The sequence below is a fragment of the Balaenoptera acutorostrata genome, chromosome 1 (genome assembly GCF_949987535.1).
Source record: "Balaenoptera acutorostrata chromosome 1, mBalAcu1.1, whole genome shotgun sequence".
NCBI classification, from domain to species: domain Eukaryota; kingdom Metazoa; phylum Chordata; class Mammalia; order Artiodactyla; family Balaenopteridae; genus Balaenoptera; species Balaenoptera acutorostrata.
Genome location: NC_080064.1, coordinates 46,672,172 through 46,688,700, shown reverse-complemented (window position 1 = coordinate 46,688,700; position 16,529 = coordinate 46,672,172). Strand labels below are relative to the sequence as shown.

General features: G+C 37.3%; 1 protein-coding gene across 6 annotated transcripts in view; it reads left to right on the top strand.

The window, feature by feature from the left end:
- USP24 (ubiquitin specific peptidase 24) overlaps positions 1–16,529 on the top strand; it is a 146,703-nt gene that overhangs the window by 98,835 nt on the left and 31,339 nt on the right. For all 6 annotated transcript variants that reach the window (XM_057540396.1, XM_057540403.1, XM_057540390.1 and 3 more), the window contains 8 exons: positions 5,141–5,202; positions 7,386–7,577; positions 8,552–8,669; positions 10,882–11,026; positions 13,108–13,227; positions 13,882–14,007; positions 14,644–14,742; positions 16,370–16,452. In XM_057540396.1, coding sequence (XP_057396379.1) covers positions 5,141–5,202; positions 7,386–7,577; positions 8,552–8,669; positions 10,882–11,026; positions 13,108–13,227; positions 13,882–14,007; positions 14,644–14,742; positions 16,370–16,452 — 945 coding nt within the window. The remainder of the gene's footprint in view (positions 1–5,140; positions 5,203–7,385; positions 7,578–8,551; positions 8,670–10,881; positions 11,027–13,107; positions 13,228–13,881; positions 14,008–14,643; positions 14,743–16,369; positions 16,453–16,529) is intronic.

Genomic DNA, 16,529 nt, shown 5'->3' with positions numbered 1-16,529 from the left:
ACAATCATGGAGATGATTTTTTTTTTCAGATATGCTATGTTTTTTTTTACTGCAGCAAAATATGCATGACATAAAATTTAACGTTTTAACCATTTTGGGGGTATAACTTAGTGACAATAAGTACATACACATTATTGTGCAGTCATCACCACTGTCCATTTCCAGAACTTTTTCGTCATCCCAAACTGAAACTCTGTTCCCATTAAACAGTAACTCCCCATTCATTTCCCTCCTCCCTCAAGGCACTGGCAACCACCATTCTACTTTGTCTCTATGAATTTGACTATTCTAGGTACCTCGTAAAAGTGGAATCATAACAATATTTGTCGTTTGTGTCTAGCTTATTTCACGTAGCGTAATATTTTCAGGGTTCATCCATGTTACAGCGTGGGTCAGGGTTTCATTTCTATTTAGACTGAATGTATGTATATATCATGCTTTGTTTATCCATTCACCCATGGATGGACATTTGGTTTCCACCTTTTAGCTAGTATGAATAATGGTGCTATGAACATGAGTATACAAATATCAATTTGAGTCCTGCTTTCAGTTTTTTGGGGTATATGCCCAGAAGTAGAAATGCTGGGTCATATGGCAATTGTATGTTTGATTTTTCTGAGGAACCACCATTCCACAGTGGCTGTACCATTTTACATTTCCACCGGCAACGTGTAAGGGTTCCATATTCTCCACACCCTTGCCAACACTTGTTTTCTGTTTGCTGTTGTTAATAACTATCCTGATGGGTGTGATGTGCACCTCAGGGTTTTGTTTTGCATTTCCCTAATGATTAGTGATTTTGAGTATCTCATTGTGCTTATTTGGCCATTTGTATATCTTCTTTGGAGAAATGTCTGTTCAAGTCTTCTCCTCATTTTTTTTAAAATTTATTTTTATTTTATTTATTTTTTGGCTGCGTCGGGTCTGAGTTGCAGCATGCGGGATCTTTCGTTGTGGTGCGCAGGCTTCTGTAGTTGTGGCATGCGGGTTTTCTCTCTCTAGTTGCAGCACGCATGCTCCAGAGCGTGTGGGCTCTGTAGTCCATGGCACGCGGGCTTAGTTGCCCTGTGGCATGTGGGATCTTAGTTCCCTGACCAGGGATCAAACCCACATCCTCTGCATTAGAAGACAGATTCTTTACCACTGGACCACCAGCGCAGTCCCTCTTTTCCTCGTTTTTAAGTTAGGTTGTCTGTTTTTTGTTGTTCTTTATATATTCTGGATATTAATCCCTTATCATATACATGATTTGCAAATATTTTCTCCCATTCTGTGGGATTTCTTTCGCTCTCTTGATAGTGTCCTGTGATATGCAAAAGTATTTAATTTTAATGAAGTCCAGTTTATCTGTTTTATCTTGTTGCCTGGGCTTTTGGTGTCATATCCAAGAAATCACTGACAGATCCAATGTCATGAAGTTTCTCCCCTGGTTTTTTTCAGGGTTTTATTGGTTTAGCTGTGACATTTAGGTTTTTGGTCCACTTTGAGTTGTTTTGTGTATGATGTAAAGTAAGGGTCCAACTTTATTCTTTTCCATGTGGATATACAGTTACCTCAGCACCATTTTTTTGAAGACTGTCCTTTCCCCACTGAATGGTTTTGACATTTCTGTTGAAAATCATTTGAAAAAAAAAAATATATATATATAATATATTTACACACATACATAGATGCATGCATACATGTTTATTTCTGAGCTCTTTATTCCTATTCCTTGATCTGTATGTCTGGCTTTATGCCAGTACCTCCCTGTTTTGATTGCTGTAGCATTGTAGTAAGTTTGAGGTCAGGAAGTGTGAGTCCTCCAATTTTGTTCTTATCTCTCAGAATTGTTTTGGCTATTTGGGGATCCCCTTGAGATTCCATATGAATTTCAGGATGGGTTTTTCTGTTTCTGTGAAAGACATCAATGATATTTTAATAGAGATTGCATTGAATCTGTAGATCATTTTGGATATTGGCATCTTAACAAGATTTAGTCTTCTGATCCATAAGCATAAGATATCTTTAGATTTATTTAAGACTTCTTTCATTTCTTTCAGCATTGTTTGTAGTTTTCACTGTACAAGTCTTTTGCTCCCTTGGTTTAGTTGATTCCTAAGTATTTTATTCTTTTTGTTGCTATTATAAGTGGAATTGTTGTCTTTCTTTTTTCATTTTCTTTGTTCATTGTTAGTATATAGAAATGAAACTGATTTTTATGTACAGATTTTGTATCTTTGTAACTTTGCTGAATTCGTTTATTCTAACAGTTTTTTTTTGTGAACTCTTTAGGGTTTTCCATATATAAAATCATGTCATCTGCAAACAGATCATTTTATTTCTGTCTTTCCAATTTAGATGTCTTTTATTTCTTATTCTTGCCTTATTGCTCTGCTTAGAACTTTTAATACTATGTTAAATAGAAGTAGTGAAAGTAGGCATCCTTGTTCCTGATTGTGGGGGAAAGCTTCCAGTCTTTAACCATTGAGCATGATAGTAGCTGTGGGGCTTTCATATGTGGCCTTTATTGGATTGAGGTAGTTTTCTTACTCTCCTGGTTTGTTTAGTGTTTTATCATGAAAGGGCATTAAATTTTGTCAATTTTTTTTTCTATGTCAGTTGAGGTGATCATGGGTTTTTTTCCCTCATTCTGTTAAAGTAGTGTATTCATTGATTGATTTTCGTATTTTGAACCATCCTTTCATTCCAGTTATCAGTCTCACTTGTTCAAGGTGTTAAATCCTTTAAATGTACTGTTGAGTTAGGTTTGCTGGAAGTGTACCCTCCTCTTCAGTTTTTTGGAAAGAGTTTGAGAAGGGTTGGTATTGATTCGTCTTTAAATGTTGGGTAATATTCACCAGTGAAGCCATCTGGTCCAGGGCTTTTCTCTGTTGGGAGGTTTTTGATTGATTCAATCTTCTTGCTAGTGATAGCAAGGAATCACTATTTCTTCCTGATTTAGTCTTCCAGAGTGTTATGTTTCTAGGAATTTGTCCATTTCGTCTGGGTTATCCAATTTGTTTGGTGTACACTTGCTCATATACTATCTTGTAATTGGTAGTAGTGTCCTCACTCATTTCTGATTTTATTAATTTGAGTCTTCTCTCTTTTTTTCTGAGTCATTTTATTAATCTTTTCGAAGAACCAGCTTTTGCTTTTGTAGATTTTGTGTATTGTTTTCCTATTCTCTATTTATCTTCCCTCTAATTCTTAATATTTTCTTCCTCTACTAGCTTTAGATTTGATTTGTTCTCCTTTTCCTAGTTCCTTAAGGTGTAAAATTAGGTTGTTGATTTGAGATCATTCTTCCTTTTTAATGTAAGCACATACAGGCATAAATTTCCCTAGTAGCACTGTTTTCAAAAGCTACATGCCATAACTTTTGATATGTTGTGTTTTCATTTTTATTTGTCACAAGATATTTTCTAATTTTCCTTGTGATTTCTTCTCCAATCTGTCCCTGACTTTTTTTTTTTAATACCTATATTTTCTAATTGTAAGTTATATAATCTTCAGAATTTTTCTGAACTGAGTTATATTATCAGTTTGCAAGCCTTCATTTCAGGATTAAATGTTTGTCTCAACCTTGATTATGTTCTCACGCACTCTCATATATGGAGGTTCCTGGCCCACATGTCTAAGTCTCAAATATTATTTTGAAGCATCTAGCCTATTTTAACGTTATAAATTTATAAATAACAAAGAAGTTAACATTTTTGTTTCTGAGATGAGATCATTGTGAGTGATTTATAAAACTTAAAAATTTAACTAAAACTTACAATTACAGTTTAACTAAAACTTACAGACTTGCAGTTGACCATTAAGATTTAACCTAAATTAGATAGACGTTAGCTGTGTGTTTCTGGTCATGAAAACTAAGTCTTTAATGGTGTAAAGCCAGAACTTCAGAGAATGATTTTTTCCTGATAAAAGCATGTGGATTAAAAGTTATAGAAACTTCTTTTTTTGCCCTTGTACATTTTTTACTTTAGTATTCCAATTTTTCCTAGTTAAAAGTTTCCTAAAATCAGATAATCCTTTTATTAACTAGTTAGATCAGTGATTCTTCAGTTTAAATGTGTAAGCCATTTTTTAAGTAGTAAGCTGTTGTGCTTCTACTTGTTGTAAGAGATTATTTAACGTAACTAACCATTAACAGTTTGATTTGTTATTAAATTCCTCTAAACTTTGGGAAAGAAACAGAAAGCATTAAATGAATTTTTTAACATACACTCTCAGAGAAGCTTTTGTCACAACTTTTTAATGCCGAAGTTTGGTACATATTTTCCCATAATAGTAGTAGTGATGATAATTGCAGTTATCACGGGGCTGATTATGTGCCCCACAGTATGCTAAATTCTTTGCATACGTTTATCATTTAATCCTCACAATGGCCAAATGAGTTTGACAGTTTTATTATCCCCACTTTTTTAATAATCATAATTCTTAGTTCATTATGTAGTCTCATCATTAGTGCATTCTTGAGCCCTTTATGTTTGTGTATATATGTGCACGTTTATTTCTAATGCTCTAGTAAGCATTTTAGAAATCAGAAAACTGAGACAACTGAAATAAATTGTCCCTGGACACCCAGCTGTAAGTAGTGGAGCCAGGATTAAAAGTAAGGTCCGCCTGACTTCAAAACCTGTGCTCTTCACTTCTGTAATTGCAGAAAAAGCTTCATTGATCATCCTAGATAAAAAAATTTACCTTTTTCTTCTCTTATCCACTTTATTTTGCTTCTTAGCACTTATCACCAATTGACATATGTATGTATTTTTCATCTGTTGTCTGTCTCCTTTGTTCACTGTTGCCCTAAAACAGTTCCAAGCATATAGTAGGTGCTTAGTGTGTATCAGTTGATATTTGAACAAATTAATCAATGCATTATGTATGTAGTCAGTGTGTACATCATTACATAATGTGATAGATTTAGTAAGTTTTCTCTCTTTAAACTGTTATTCTTATACTATGTCTGTATAAGTAAAATCACTAGTGTGTGTCTTGCTAAAATACTGAAGTTGAATTGATGTAAAGTAGTTATTTTGTGCTTAGGAAAATTCTCTTATTCAGTTGTTTTATGAACTTACTCTTACAAGGAAAATTTTTTTTCATTTTCAAATCAGCCTTTTTTTAATAACTGTAATCTGTTTTTTAGACTGTTATCCCAGTGCATGGAGTATTTTGATCTGAGGTGCCAATTATTAGATGATCTGACAAGTAAGTAGATGTCTAACTTTGATTTATGTTGGGAGAGGGGTTGGGAAGGACTAGAAAAGAAAGACAGACATTTCTAAATCTGACTTAATGTATCTCAGATATAAATAACGTTAAAATTATTGTTTGATGTTGAATTTTATTTTCTTGGAAATAGCATGTAAACCCATGTACCAGTTATCTCTTCTGCTATTATATGCCCAGCCATTAATGTGTTAAAAGATTTGTTGATTTTAAAAATTGTCAAAGGCTCATATTTTAATTACACTGATACAGAACTCTTAAGAGTCTTTCCATTATAGTCAATTCTGACAGTTTTGAAGGTTTGAAGGAAAGAGGGAATCTCTGTTGAGATATGTTGATAGTAATAGAAGTGAGTGATAGAAGTCAGGTAATTGTTTAGTGTTAGGTGTTTGCAATATCATTGTTACAGACTCTTTTGTTAGAGTATTTAGATTTTAATCATCTGTACTTACTCTTATATAATGCAAAGGTTTGTTGGAGTCCTCTATGCAAATTTCAGTTGTTCCAATCAAGAGCTTGTTAGTTTATTCCTTGTTCTTTACACAAAGCTTATAGGAAAGATTTGCTTCTGCCTATAGGAAATAAATAAAATGAAAGTCAGGATCAACAAAAATGTTAATTGGAAAAGAATGTCAAGACCAGGAGGGGGAAAAAAAAAATACCTTGTGTATGTGCAGGCTGAAAAGCCCCACACTGTCAGAATTAGGTTTTGAGGTGCCTGGAGGACCAAGGTAAAAAGGAAACCTCATCTGTTTGTTTGTTCTCAATACCCTAGAGGAAGAAACAGAATGGTTTCTCAAAAGAAACAGATCTGTTCCCCAGCACTCAAACCTAGAAGAAACTTCACACAAAGGTCTTCATGTAATGGGCACATAAAGACAGAGGGGCTAAGAAGCCTCAGCAGCGTCTCTAAGGCAGATGCCTTCCTGGATTTCATAAGTGTCTCTCAAAAGCTGAGGACATGGTGCTCTGAGCAGGGCAGTGAAATTGGTTTTGTTGGAGCCTGAGATGACATAGTCTATGTGTCTTGATTCAGGGATAACACCTGTACTATCTAGAGAAGTGGATGGACCACATGTCCATCTAAGAGCCTAGCCTAGTACTGCATTTTTCAGCTAGGCTTTCAGTGTTAAGTTGGGCAGCAGCCAGCGAAGGTTTGTTCTCTGGCTTGGACTTTGAGAGGGTATTCTGCTTTGCTGCTTGAGAACTGGACTCATGAGTTGCATGAGACACATAACATCCTCAGAAGGCACGAACAAGGTATTAGTGTGCTGTGCCACTGAGCCATAAGGAAGGGGTCCAAGATCCCTCAATGGGATGTTGAGGGCAGGGAGGGACTATGTCTTGAAACAAGCGACATTTGCCGTTTTTGGAGCATTTTCTGTATGCCAGTGCCTATACTAGACACTGTATACACAGCACCCTGCAGCGTAGGTGTTAGCCCCATTTTATAAATGAGGAAACAAGGATGCGCAGTGTCGCCTGGAGTATCCCTTTCCAACCCACTGGGTGGGACCTTGCCCGCCTATGGCTGCAGTGCAGTGGGAAGGGAGCATGATGACTCCTGCTCTCCTCCCTAATCCCCGCCTCCAACGTGGAATCTTGTTTTCAATCCTTGTTTGGAGGGGAAAGTGAAATGCTTAATACCGAAGAGTGGTTCTCTGGAGGTTGGCTCATCATCTGGAGACATGGATTCTGCTGCTGCGCTGTGGACCCCTCTCTCCCTCACAGGGCTCCCCCCTCCCTCGGCATAGGTAACACGGTGGGAGAGACGGCTCTCCTCTCACCCCTCTACCCCTTCCTTCTCTAGAAGGGTTTCTTCCCTGGGACATCTGCTAACACCACCAAACAGGAGCTTCTTCGGAACAAGGAGTGTCCCTTTCATCTTGTACCCCCAGCGTCAGCACCTCGACCTGCACAGAGGAGGCCCTCAGTACCGTTGGATTTGTGACAGAGGGAGGGAGGAAGGGAAGGAACGGACGTGTGCGAGCCTCCGTAGTCCTGTGGGCAGCTGCTGTTCATTAATGACAGTTTTTTTAAATCTGTGAAGTAGAAGATTGAGACTTGTCTCTGCTTACTTTAATTCAGGATTTTGACTCCATGAAAAGAAATCCTTCTTTCTTCAGGATGAGAGGTCGTTTTGTTTTGTTTTTCCATCTTAGCTTCAGAAATGGAGCAGTTAAGAATCAGCCCAGCTACCATGCTCGAAGATGAGATTACTTGGCTGGATAACTTTGAACCTAATCGCACAGCTGAATGTGAGACCAGTGAAGCAGATAACATCTTACTGGCAGGACACTTACGGCTCATCAAGACCCTGCTTTCACTCTGTGGGGCAGAAAAGGAAATGCTTGGTAATTATTACTTCATCTTACCATGGGGCAGAGTACCTCAGTTCTCAGTTATTGCCATAGTGTTGTGTGAAATTGGAAAAATAAGATAGGTACTAAATGTTCCATAGAAAATTGACCCTCAGACAGTAGGGTACTGTCTGGAATTTTAGTGGCTAACAAATTTAAAGTGTATTTTATCTGTGTCATTAAACCATATAGAGAATTTTATAGCATTCAAAATAGTTGGATCACATAACTTAGTAACAAATAAAAATTATAAATCAAAGTAGGTTTTTCTCTTCTCCGTTTACTGTTACATGCTTTATAAAAGACAGTCCATGGTACGCCTTACCTCTTCTAAGGATAATTCTTGTCTGGAGAGGCAACCCCCAACCACCACCCCTGGATGGTGGGATACGCATATAATTTGTAAAACCATATTCGGTATTAAAATTATATTCAGAAGACAAATCAAAATGTTAATTATCACTTTTATCACACAAACTGAGTTCTATAAAAATCTTCTTGGCTATTGGGGATACATAGAAAAGAGTGATTCTAAACCAGGGTGAGATGGGCACATCATTTTTACCTAAAGATTTTTAAAGTTCTTAAAACTTTTATGTGGATTCCCCTATGCCCAAAGTAAAAGTTAATTATTCACTCAATCCGTCTGCCTTGTGATGTTCTTGGCATTTGTGTTTCTAAAGTGAAAGCTTAACTCCTTTCACTCTGTTGTAAGCTCATAAAGGAAGGTTCCTTCACTTGTCTATCTTTGCATCCTGTCCCGACTCTCCCACCCATCCCCACTCCTCTGCCCCACAGATCTTTGCCGTGTATTATAAGTGCTCAAAAAATGAGCGTCAAGTTAAATTGAATGCCTTGCCATTGGGTGGCCTCAGGTGCCTTTGCTGCTCTGATATGAAAGTGCAAGACAAGATCTTTGAATTAAAATATGTGTTCATCCTCAACATGAATATTATGCTCTATTCCAGGTTCATCACTCATTAAACCATTGTTAGATGACTTCCTTTTCCGAGCTTCTAGAATTATTTTAAATAGTCATTCTCCAGCTGGCAGTGCCGCCATCAGTCAACAGGACTTTCATCCAAAGTATGGAAAATGCACGTTGTGTTCAGTTTTGGTAAAAATTCTAATTCGAAACTTTAGTCCAAAAAAGATTTTCTTAACTTGGAGTTTGTCTTCCATCTTGTGAGTGTGTGTAGCTTGTAAGACATTATCCGCTGTATAAAGAAATGCATGTAAGGGGGCTAGGATAAAGCCTGCCTGGCACATAGTAATTGCTGAGCTGGTACTATTATTATCATCAAGATGGAAGAATAAGTAATAATGTGGTTAACTTTGTCAGTAACAAATTCCAAGAGAAACTGAGGTTGTAAGAATTGCTTCCAAAGTAAAGATAAATAGGCTCTGAGTCTTGAGGGTTTCTTTCTGCTAGGAGAAAAGCATCGGTGCTTTAGTGCATGAACCTTGTGATTTGCTGAGTATTGACTGTGTCCTTATAATTAAAACTGCTAGTGATTTATTACGGTGGTAATTTTAGAGTCAAATTTTATATTAGTTTTTATGGGTAGAAATTTGAAAGATCTTTTGTAATGTTGACCCTTTGTGGGTGATGTTTGTACTCTTGGAAATAGGAAGAGGCAGCTACAAGCTGCCATCTTATTTACTCTGAATCTAACTTAACCTCATTCTTTTCTCACGAAAACCAGAGTTAATTGAGTAATCCTGAAGAAACTGAGGATTTGGTATTTAACCAGTGAAAAAAATTCCCATACAATTTCAGTGGTTATTGAAATGGGCAAGGCGTAATAAGCAGTATTTTATGGAATCTTAAGAGGTATCTTACCATGTATGAATATTTCTCTATCTAGAGATTCCTTATTAGCAAAATCTGTTTTCGGTAATAAACCTTCATTAAAACTCTTGGGGTGTCCCTCACACTGTCACTCCCATCCTTATCTCTGCCCTAGTCTTGTTCTGGAAGATTTGGTGCTAGCTCTGCGGGAGTCTTTTATTAAAGCAGTAGAAACACATGAGTATTTCAGTTTTCATTGAACAGAGAAAATAAATTTTCAGCAGTTTTACTGAAATTTTTTTCATGAATTCTTCCATTTGTAATTATTAAAAGTAATACATCCATCAACGAGGAGTTGTGTTTTTTTTAATCATAAACAGTGCCTTGAATAGAAAAGGAAACATTTTGTTTCATCCAGTGTACTGAATGGTGTTCATTTATCACAATGACTCCCAGCCTTTTCCCACCCAAACACGGAAGCCAGAAAGAGATTTAAAATACACAGAAACTCTTTTCACAAGTAATGCTATTCGTACATCACACCAACAAAAGAACTTCTTGATGTTTAACCTGTATATATGGTACCTTATATTCATTCTTTACCTGTCCTTTGCAACCCAGAAATGCAGGTAAGAAGCAAAGGACAGCGCCAGCTCCATGGCTCTTGTCCTCAGTGCCTGATGCAGTTCTGATCTCCATGCCTTTCAACCCCCTCTTGAACACATCTCCCACACTCCACTCCATAAGTGTTTCTCTCAAAGGTTGGATGTCCTCTTTTCTGTGTATCCTTCCTAACCTGTGATCTCCTAGCAAATGCAAGGTTGGCTTAGGTGACTTGTGAGAAATTACTGTCCATCCCCTAAAAGATTTCTACTAAAGGTGAGCAGTGAAGAAGCCTTTGGTTTCCTGCAGAATGCTTGCTAGTTATCTCTCATTGTCACTTTAAGTAAATTGACTTGGCAAACTATTTCTGTCTCCACATTTTCAGGAAAATAGAAAGTTGATTAGTGTCCTTGAAGAATTTTTTATCTGCAGGTGCATAGCAAATGTTTATGGGCATCTATTCTGATTTGTATAGCTTTCTGCCATGTAGATACTTGAATTTCAGGGCAGTATCTACAAAAACCTTTCTTTCTACCTACTTTAATTGAAAGATAGTTATTTCCATGTTGTGTTTTTGTTAAAGTTTTCAGACTCTCTATTCTCTATTCTTGCTGATCCATCCCTTAGATAATAATCTGGAGTCATAATTGAAAGATTTGCTACTTTGTCATCAGGCCAAGAAGATACTTAGCTCTAAACCATAATCATCCCTCCTGTATTCATGGTCTCTTCCTTTGCTAAGTTAGCACCTCCCACTAGATTACTACTAGGTTGTGCCATCAGACCTGACTTAACCCTGTTTTAGGAATTGCAGCTCTTATATTTTCATTTCAAATGTTGATTTAGTTTAATGAGTGACTTAATTATTCACTGTTGAAATTGACTTGTGTCATTTGTTTTTAGATGTAGTACAGTGAATAGCCGATTGGCAGCCTACGAAGTCCTTGTAATGCTGGCTGATAGCTCACCTTCAAATCTTCAAATTATTACAAAAGAACTACTTTCTATGCATCATCAACCGGATCCTGCTCTTACCAAGGAGTTTGATGTAAGTTTTCTAGACCTCAATGCACTTAATTTTTTTAGAGTGCTCTCTTAAACATAGTATTTTAAAACTATGTTTGCATTATCCTAGTCACAAAGAAAGTCAGTGTTATTCTTTTGCTTATCAAATCCACGTACTCAAATCAACCATAATCTATAGTGTATTATACTAACACACAGTAATATATTACTAAATGGTACCCTTTTGATGAAAAAAGAAGAGAGATTTTCAAGTCAGTTGATAATTACTCTCAGTAAAAAGTAGCATTTCAATCTATTTTTTGAGGAACTATGCATGACACAGTGCCAGGCACTAGAGTTACAAATTCCAGAAAACATTGGTTCTGTCACAGTATAGTCTATGTTCACTTAAATTCAACTAAGATTTATTGAGTTTACTATGCGCTGAGGTGTTGTTGGCTTTTGGAGTTCAGAAATGAAGATAGAATCCAGCACTAAGATTGAGGTATGTCCTGAATGCTCTACTAACAGAGAGGCACTTCAACACCAGATGGTGGTGTTTTAGAAAGCTTCTTAGAAATGATGGAATTTAAAATAGAGCCCTTAAGAGTGGTGAGCCAATTGAAGCAAGGTGGGAAGGTCATTCCAGACATGAAAAGCCATGGACAGCTTTGTATGTGTCGGGATCTGCAAGAGGGAAGCGAGCTGCAGATGCCCTGGAATACCAGACCAGGAGTGGGAGGACACTTTTAAAGCATTCTCCACTAACATCATAAAGAGGCAGTCTCATCCCTTTGGATGCCTGAGCCGAGTACTATGGAACATACAAGTTAGGCAGGAAAAGAAGTGAGAACAGGTGTTCTAAGTAGAGGAAAGAGCACCTGCAAAGTGGAATGTGAGTACGTAAATTGGGAACTATTTTGGTATGAACTGTTTAGTTTATAATGCTTACTTTATGCTATGCTTTAAGTTTTACATGCATTTATTTAATAATCAGATTAAAATGACAATCTTATTTTAATAAGTCAGGGATTATATCAGCATAGTGAAAATATTTGTCATATAAATACTTACATTTTTAGCACTGTTATGAACCAGTTTTTCTTATTTTATAACTTTTTTTTTTTAGTCTGTGCTTTGGACTACAAATAAATTACACTGTTAATTAGATCTTAGAAGTCACCCTGCTCTAAGTGCATGTTGAATGTTAATGAAAAGTATGTGATACTTAGCAATTCCTTTCAGTCCAGAAGACCTCCAGGGTTTTGTCAATTGGTTAGTTATTACATGGTTACACGTACTTGATACATGCAGATAACATGATTCTGGTCATAGGATTAGAACCAAGATTCTGCTGTAATAGCATTTCAGAGTGTGTCATTACAATATCCATTGAAGTGCCGTGTTGAACTTGTATCCAAGATGCCTTTTCTAGATGATTTCTACCTAGAAAAATACTGTACTAGAATCTACATTGTTACAGATCATCCTTAAGTGAAATGCTAGGGTGTTTACATACTTATTTAATGGCATGCTTATTAGAGGAAGTTCAATAGAAGAATGTTACCTTCTCAAAAAAGGAAGGGAAGGAATATGAGCCTTCTTTGACTCTCCAGACATGTTAGGATTCTTACAGTAAACGCTTCACAGAACCCTTCCTACTATTCAGATTACGACCTCAGTTTGTAAATATATATCAGTATTTTTACTTAATTAATGTATACCCTACTATAATGTAAGCTCCTTGAGATAAGCACTAAATACATTTCTGCTCTCTCTCATATCCCGGGCACAATGCCTGGCACATTGTGCCCTTAAATGTTTGTCAAATGATAATCAAGTGACTAAATGCAAGACTACATAGTGGATGTATAGATACATGCTTCGTATATATGTGAGGTACTTTAGGAACTAAAAGGAAACATTGAGATAGTAGTTTTAGAATTGTATTGCATCTGCAGAGGTACTTCATGAACATAGGTTTGCTACCGTAACTCGTAACACACCGAATGGATAAATCTGTATCTCTCTTTTCCTCTCAGACATCTCATAAAGCTGTAAGGAAATGTGCTAGTGGCAGAGATACTAATTCTCTCTCTCTATTTCTGCTCCTCTCTTTCCTAGTACCTTCCCCCAGTGGATAGCAGGTCCAGCTCAGGGTTTGTGGGACTGAGGAATGGTGGCGCTACATGTTACATGAATGCAGTCTTCCAGCAGCTGTATATGCAACCTGGTCTCCCGGAGGTGATTTTCTTCCTCTTTCCTGTTTAGTATCATAAATGATGTATGTGTACCTTGCCTGAGAACTGTTCCATATTCATATATTGCATTTTGGGCTTTACTAAACTGGACATAATTAGAGATTCTGTAGTAGCTTCTGAAATCTGTATAGACAACATTGTTCATAGTCACATATTTTTGTATATCTGCTGAGGTAATATGCTGCCTGTTTGACAGATGGATTTGACTTAATGTGATTTTTGAACTCCTCAATTATTCTCAAATTGTATTCCATAAAGCTACTAACATTTTTGGTATTTTAGAAATATGTAGACTCTATCATTAGCATTCTATAATAATCTATTAGTAGCTTGTGATATAGCAAAGCTATGAAATAGTTTTGAGAATATTCTGTGCGTCATCATGTCACACTTATTTCTTATAGAGATCCTGGCATTACTAGTTCCAGTTTTTCATAATCGAACAGAAGCTCAAAGAGATGATTTATTCATGATTACACCAGCTAGGAAGCGTTGAAGCTAAACATATGCAGAGTTATAGCCATATACAAACATACATACCATTCTGAAGGAGCAGTGGGTACTCACACATACAGAAGTCAAGATGTTCTGAAAGCGGTTGAATATTTCTGATTTAATACAGTTCATTTCTTTTTAGTCATTACTTTCAGTGGATGACGACACGGACAATCCAGACGATAGTGTATTCTACCAAGTGCAGTCTCTCTTCGGGCATCTGATGGAAAGCAAGCTGCAGTACTATGTTCCTGAGAACTTCTGGAAGGTATTTTACCCAGTAACTCTTTGGATTGAAGGGTGTTACGTATTTGGAGCGTGGCTGCATTCTTTCTCTAGTGTCTTGTTTATTGACTCTAGACTAATCCCATTGCCAAGAACCTATAAAAGAAATGTCTATACCATTCTTATTGGCATTGGAGCTTGAGTCAAGTGGTTAGAATGTTGAGAATAGTCATTTATAATTTCTAGGGATTTGCTAATCTTAAATGTTTTGACTATATCCCATTATTCTTATTTAGCTGTTTGAAATATTTGTTCAAATTATTCCTCTGAATTTATGCCAATTTCACTAATGCCTCTAAATAAAGAACATTCTTCTAAAACATTGCTTTACTGTGTTTTACCTTATATTTTCCCCTATAGGTTGGTTAGTTTCTAAGAGAGAAACTCTGTTCCCTGGCCTTAGATCTCACCCTCTATGGTTTCATAGACTTTTTATAAAGGGACCGAGGAAAAACATAGATGGCTGAATGCAAGCTAATCTCACGTCAGTAAAAACTTTTATACCCTAATAGTAAACTTGGTTTTTAGAAGCATTTAAGGACTCTTTCATTTTCCTTTTCTACCATATTCAGAAATTGCTACTTTTCCTGTAACAACATATCTAATTCTTGTTACATAGATTTTCAAGATGTGGAACAAAGAACTTTATGTGAGAGAACAACAGGATGCATATGAATTCTTCACCAGTCTCATCGATCAGATGGATGAATATCTCAAGGTAGAAAAAGTTTCATTTTCCCTCTAACTCCCTCAAACTCTGTAACATGAGAGCAGTGGTTTAGGATTTGGGATTACTATGAAACTGACAAATCAGAAAGTGATCATCTTTAATACCACAACAGTAATTCATTTCTTCTGGGTTTGAATATCAAAACATACACAGAACACTATAGATTATAGATTTATTTTCTTCTTAATTCATCTGACACTTGATAAAGTATGTAACTCTTAACCTATACCCCGTAATGATAACCATTTGTAGCTACACGCTCTGTGTCTGCATTGAAGTAACCTGGCCTCAGAGGAGTGCTGCTGTCACCGGTGAACTGATGGCCCCGTGCAGAGCTGTTTTGCTTTGTCAAAGGGTACAAAAGGACCAGATTCAAAAGTTGTTTGTGGTTATGTGACCCAAAGCTTTCTACCTCTACCCAGGAAAATGTGTCACAAACTTCTGAAGTGGTATTGCCTTCTAAGATACAGACAGCCTCCCATCACTGCCAGCATTTGCCTCTCCTCTCAGTAGGCACAAGTTATCCATTTCTTTTTTAAAAAATAACTCATAGGGACTTCCCTCGTGGTCCAGTGGTTAGGACTCCATACTTCCACTGCAGGGGGCACGGGTTCAATCCCTGGTCGGGGAAGTAGATCCCACATGCATGCTGCAACTAAGAGTTCGCATGCCACAACTAAGGAGCCGGCGATCCGCAACTAAGGAGCCAGTGAGCCACAACTAAGGAGCCCACCTGCCACAACTAAGACCCGGCGCAACTGGGGAAAAAATAATAATAATAACCTTTAGGGGGCCTCCCTGGTGGCGCAGTGGTTGAGAATCTGCCTGTCAAAGCAGGGGACACGGGTTCGAGCCCTGGTCTGGGAGGATCCCACATGCCGCGGAGCGGCTAGGCCCGTGCGCCACAACTACTGAGCCTGCGCGTCTAGAGCCTGCGCTCTGCAACAAGAGAGGCCGTGATAGTGAGAGGCCCGCGCACCGCGATGAAGAGTGGCCCCCACTTGCCACAACTTGAGAAAGCCCTCGCACAGAAACGAAGACCCAACACAGCCAAAAAATAAATTAAAAAATAAATTTAAAAGCTTTCATCATATAAAAAATAAATAAATAAATAACCTTTAGGGACTTCCCTGGCAGTCCAGTGGTTAGGACTCCGCGCTTCCACTGCAGGGGGCATGGGTTCGATCCCTGGTTGGGGAACTAAGATCCCGAAACCTGCACAGCACAGCCAAAAAATTAAATTAAATTAAAATAACTTATAAATTTGTAGCATTCTATCCACAAGAAAAAAGAAAAGATCGTGGAGAGTTACTCCGAGCTTGGTAATTGTGGCACGGGGAGAAGGATTCAGGCTCATCATGGAGAATGCCGTCCTGTCATCAGCGTGGCTGATGGCAATCCTCTTCCTTCTCTGATCGTTTGCATTACTCTGGCAGCGGGTCTCATGGGTTACAATTCTTTCATTAGTTCCCAGCTTAAACTACCAAGCTGACTCGTTTTATTTTGTTGGTGAAATTAAAATCTATGCTTTAGCTCAGGTCTAAGTAAAATTCTGTATAAACAACCTAAAAGTTCTAGAGGCATCAACTAAAATTTTAACTTTTTATTTCAACAGAAAATGGGGAGAGACCAAATTTTTAAGAATACTTTTCAGGGCATCTATTCTGATCAGAAGATCTGTAAAGACTGTCCTCACAGGTTAGTGAAGATAACACTGACATCAAAAAATAATCACCATCATTTTTAAATGATTTTTCTAGAATGTTGTAAATGTT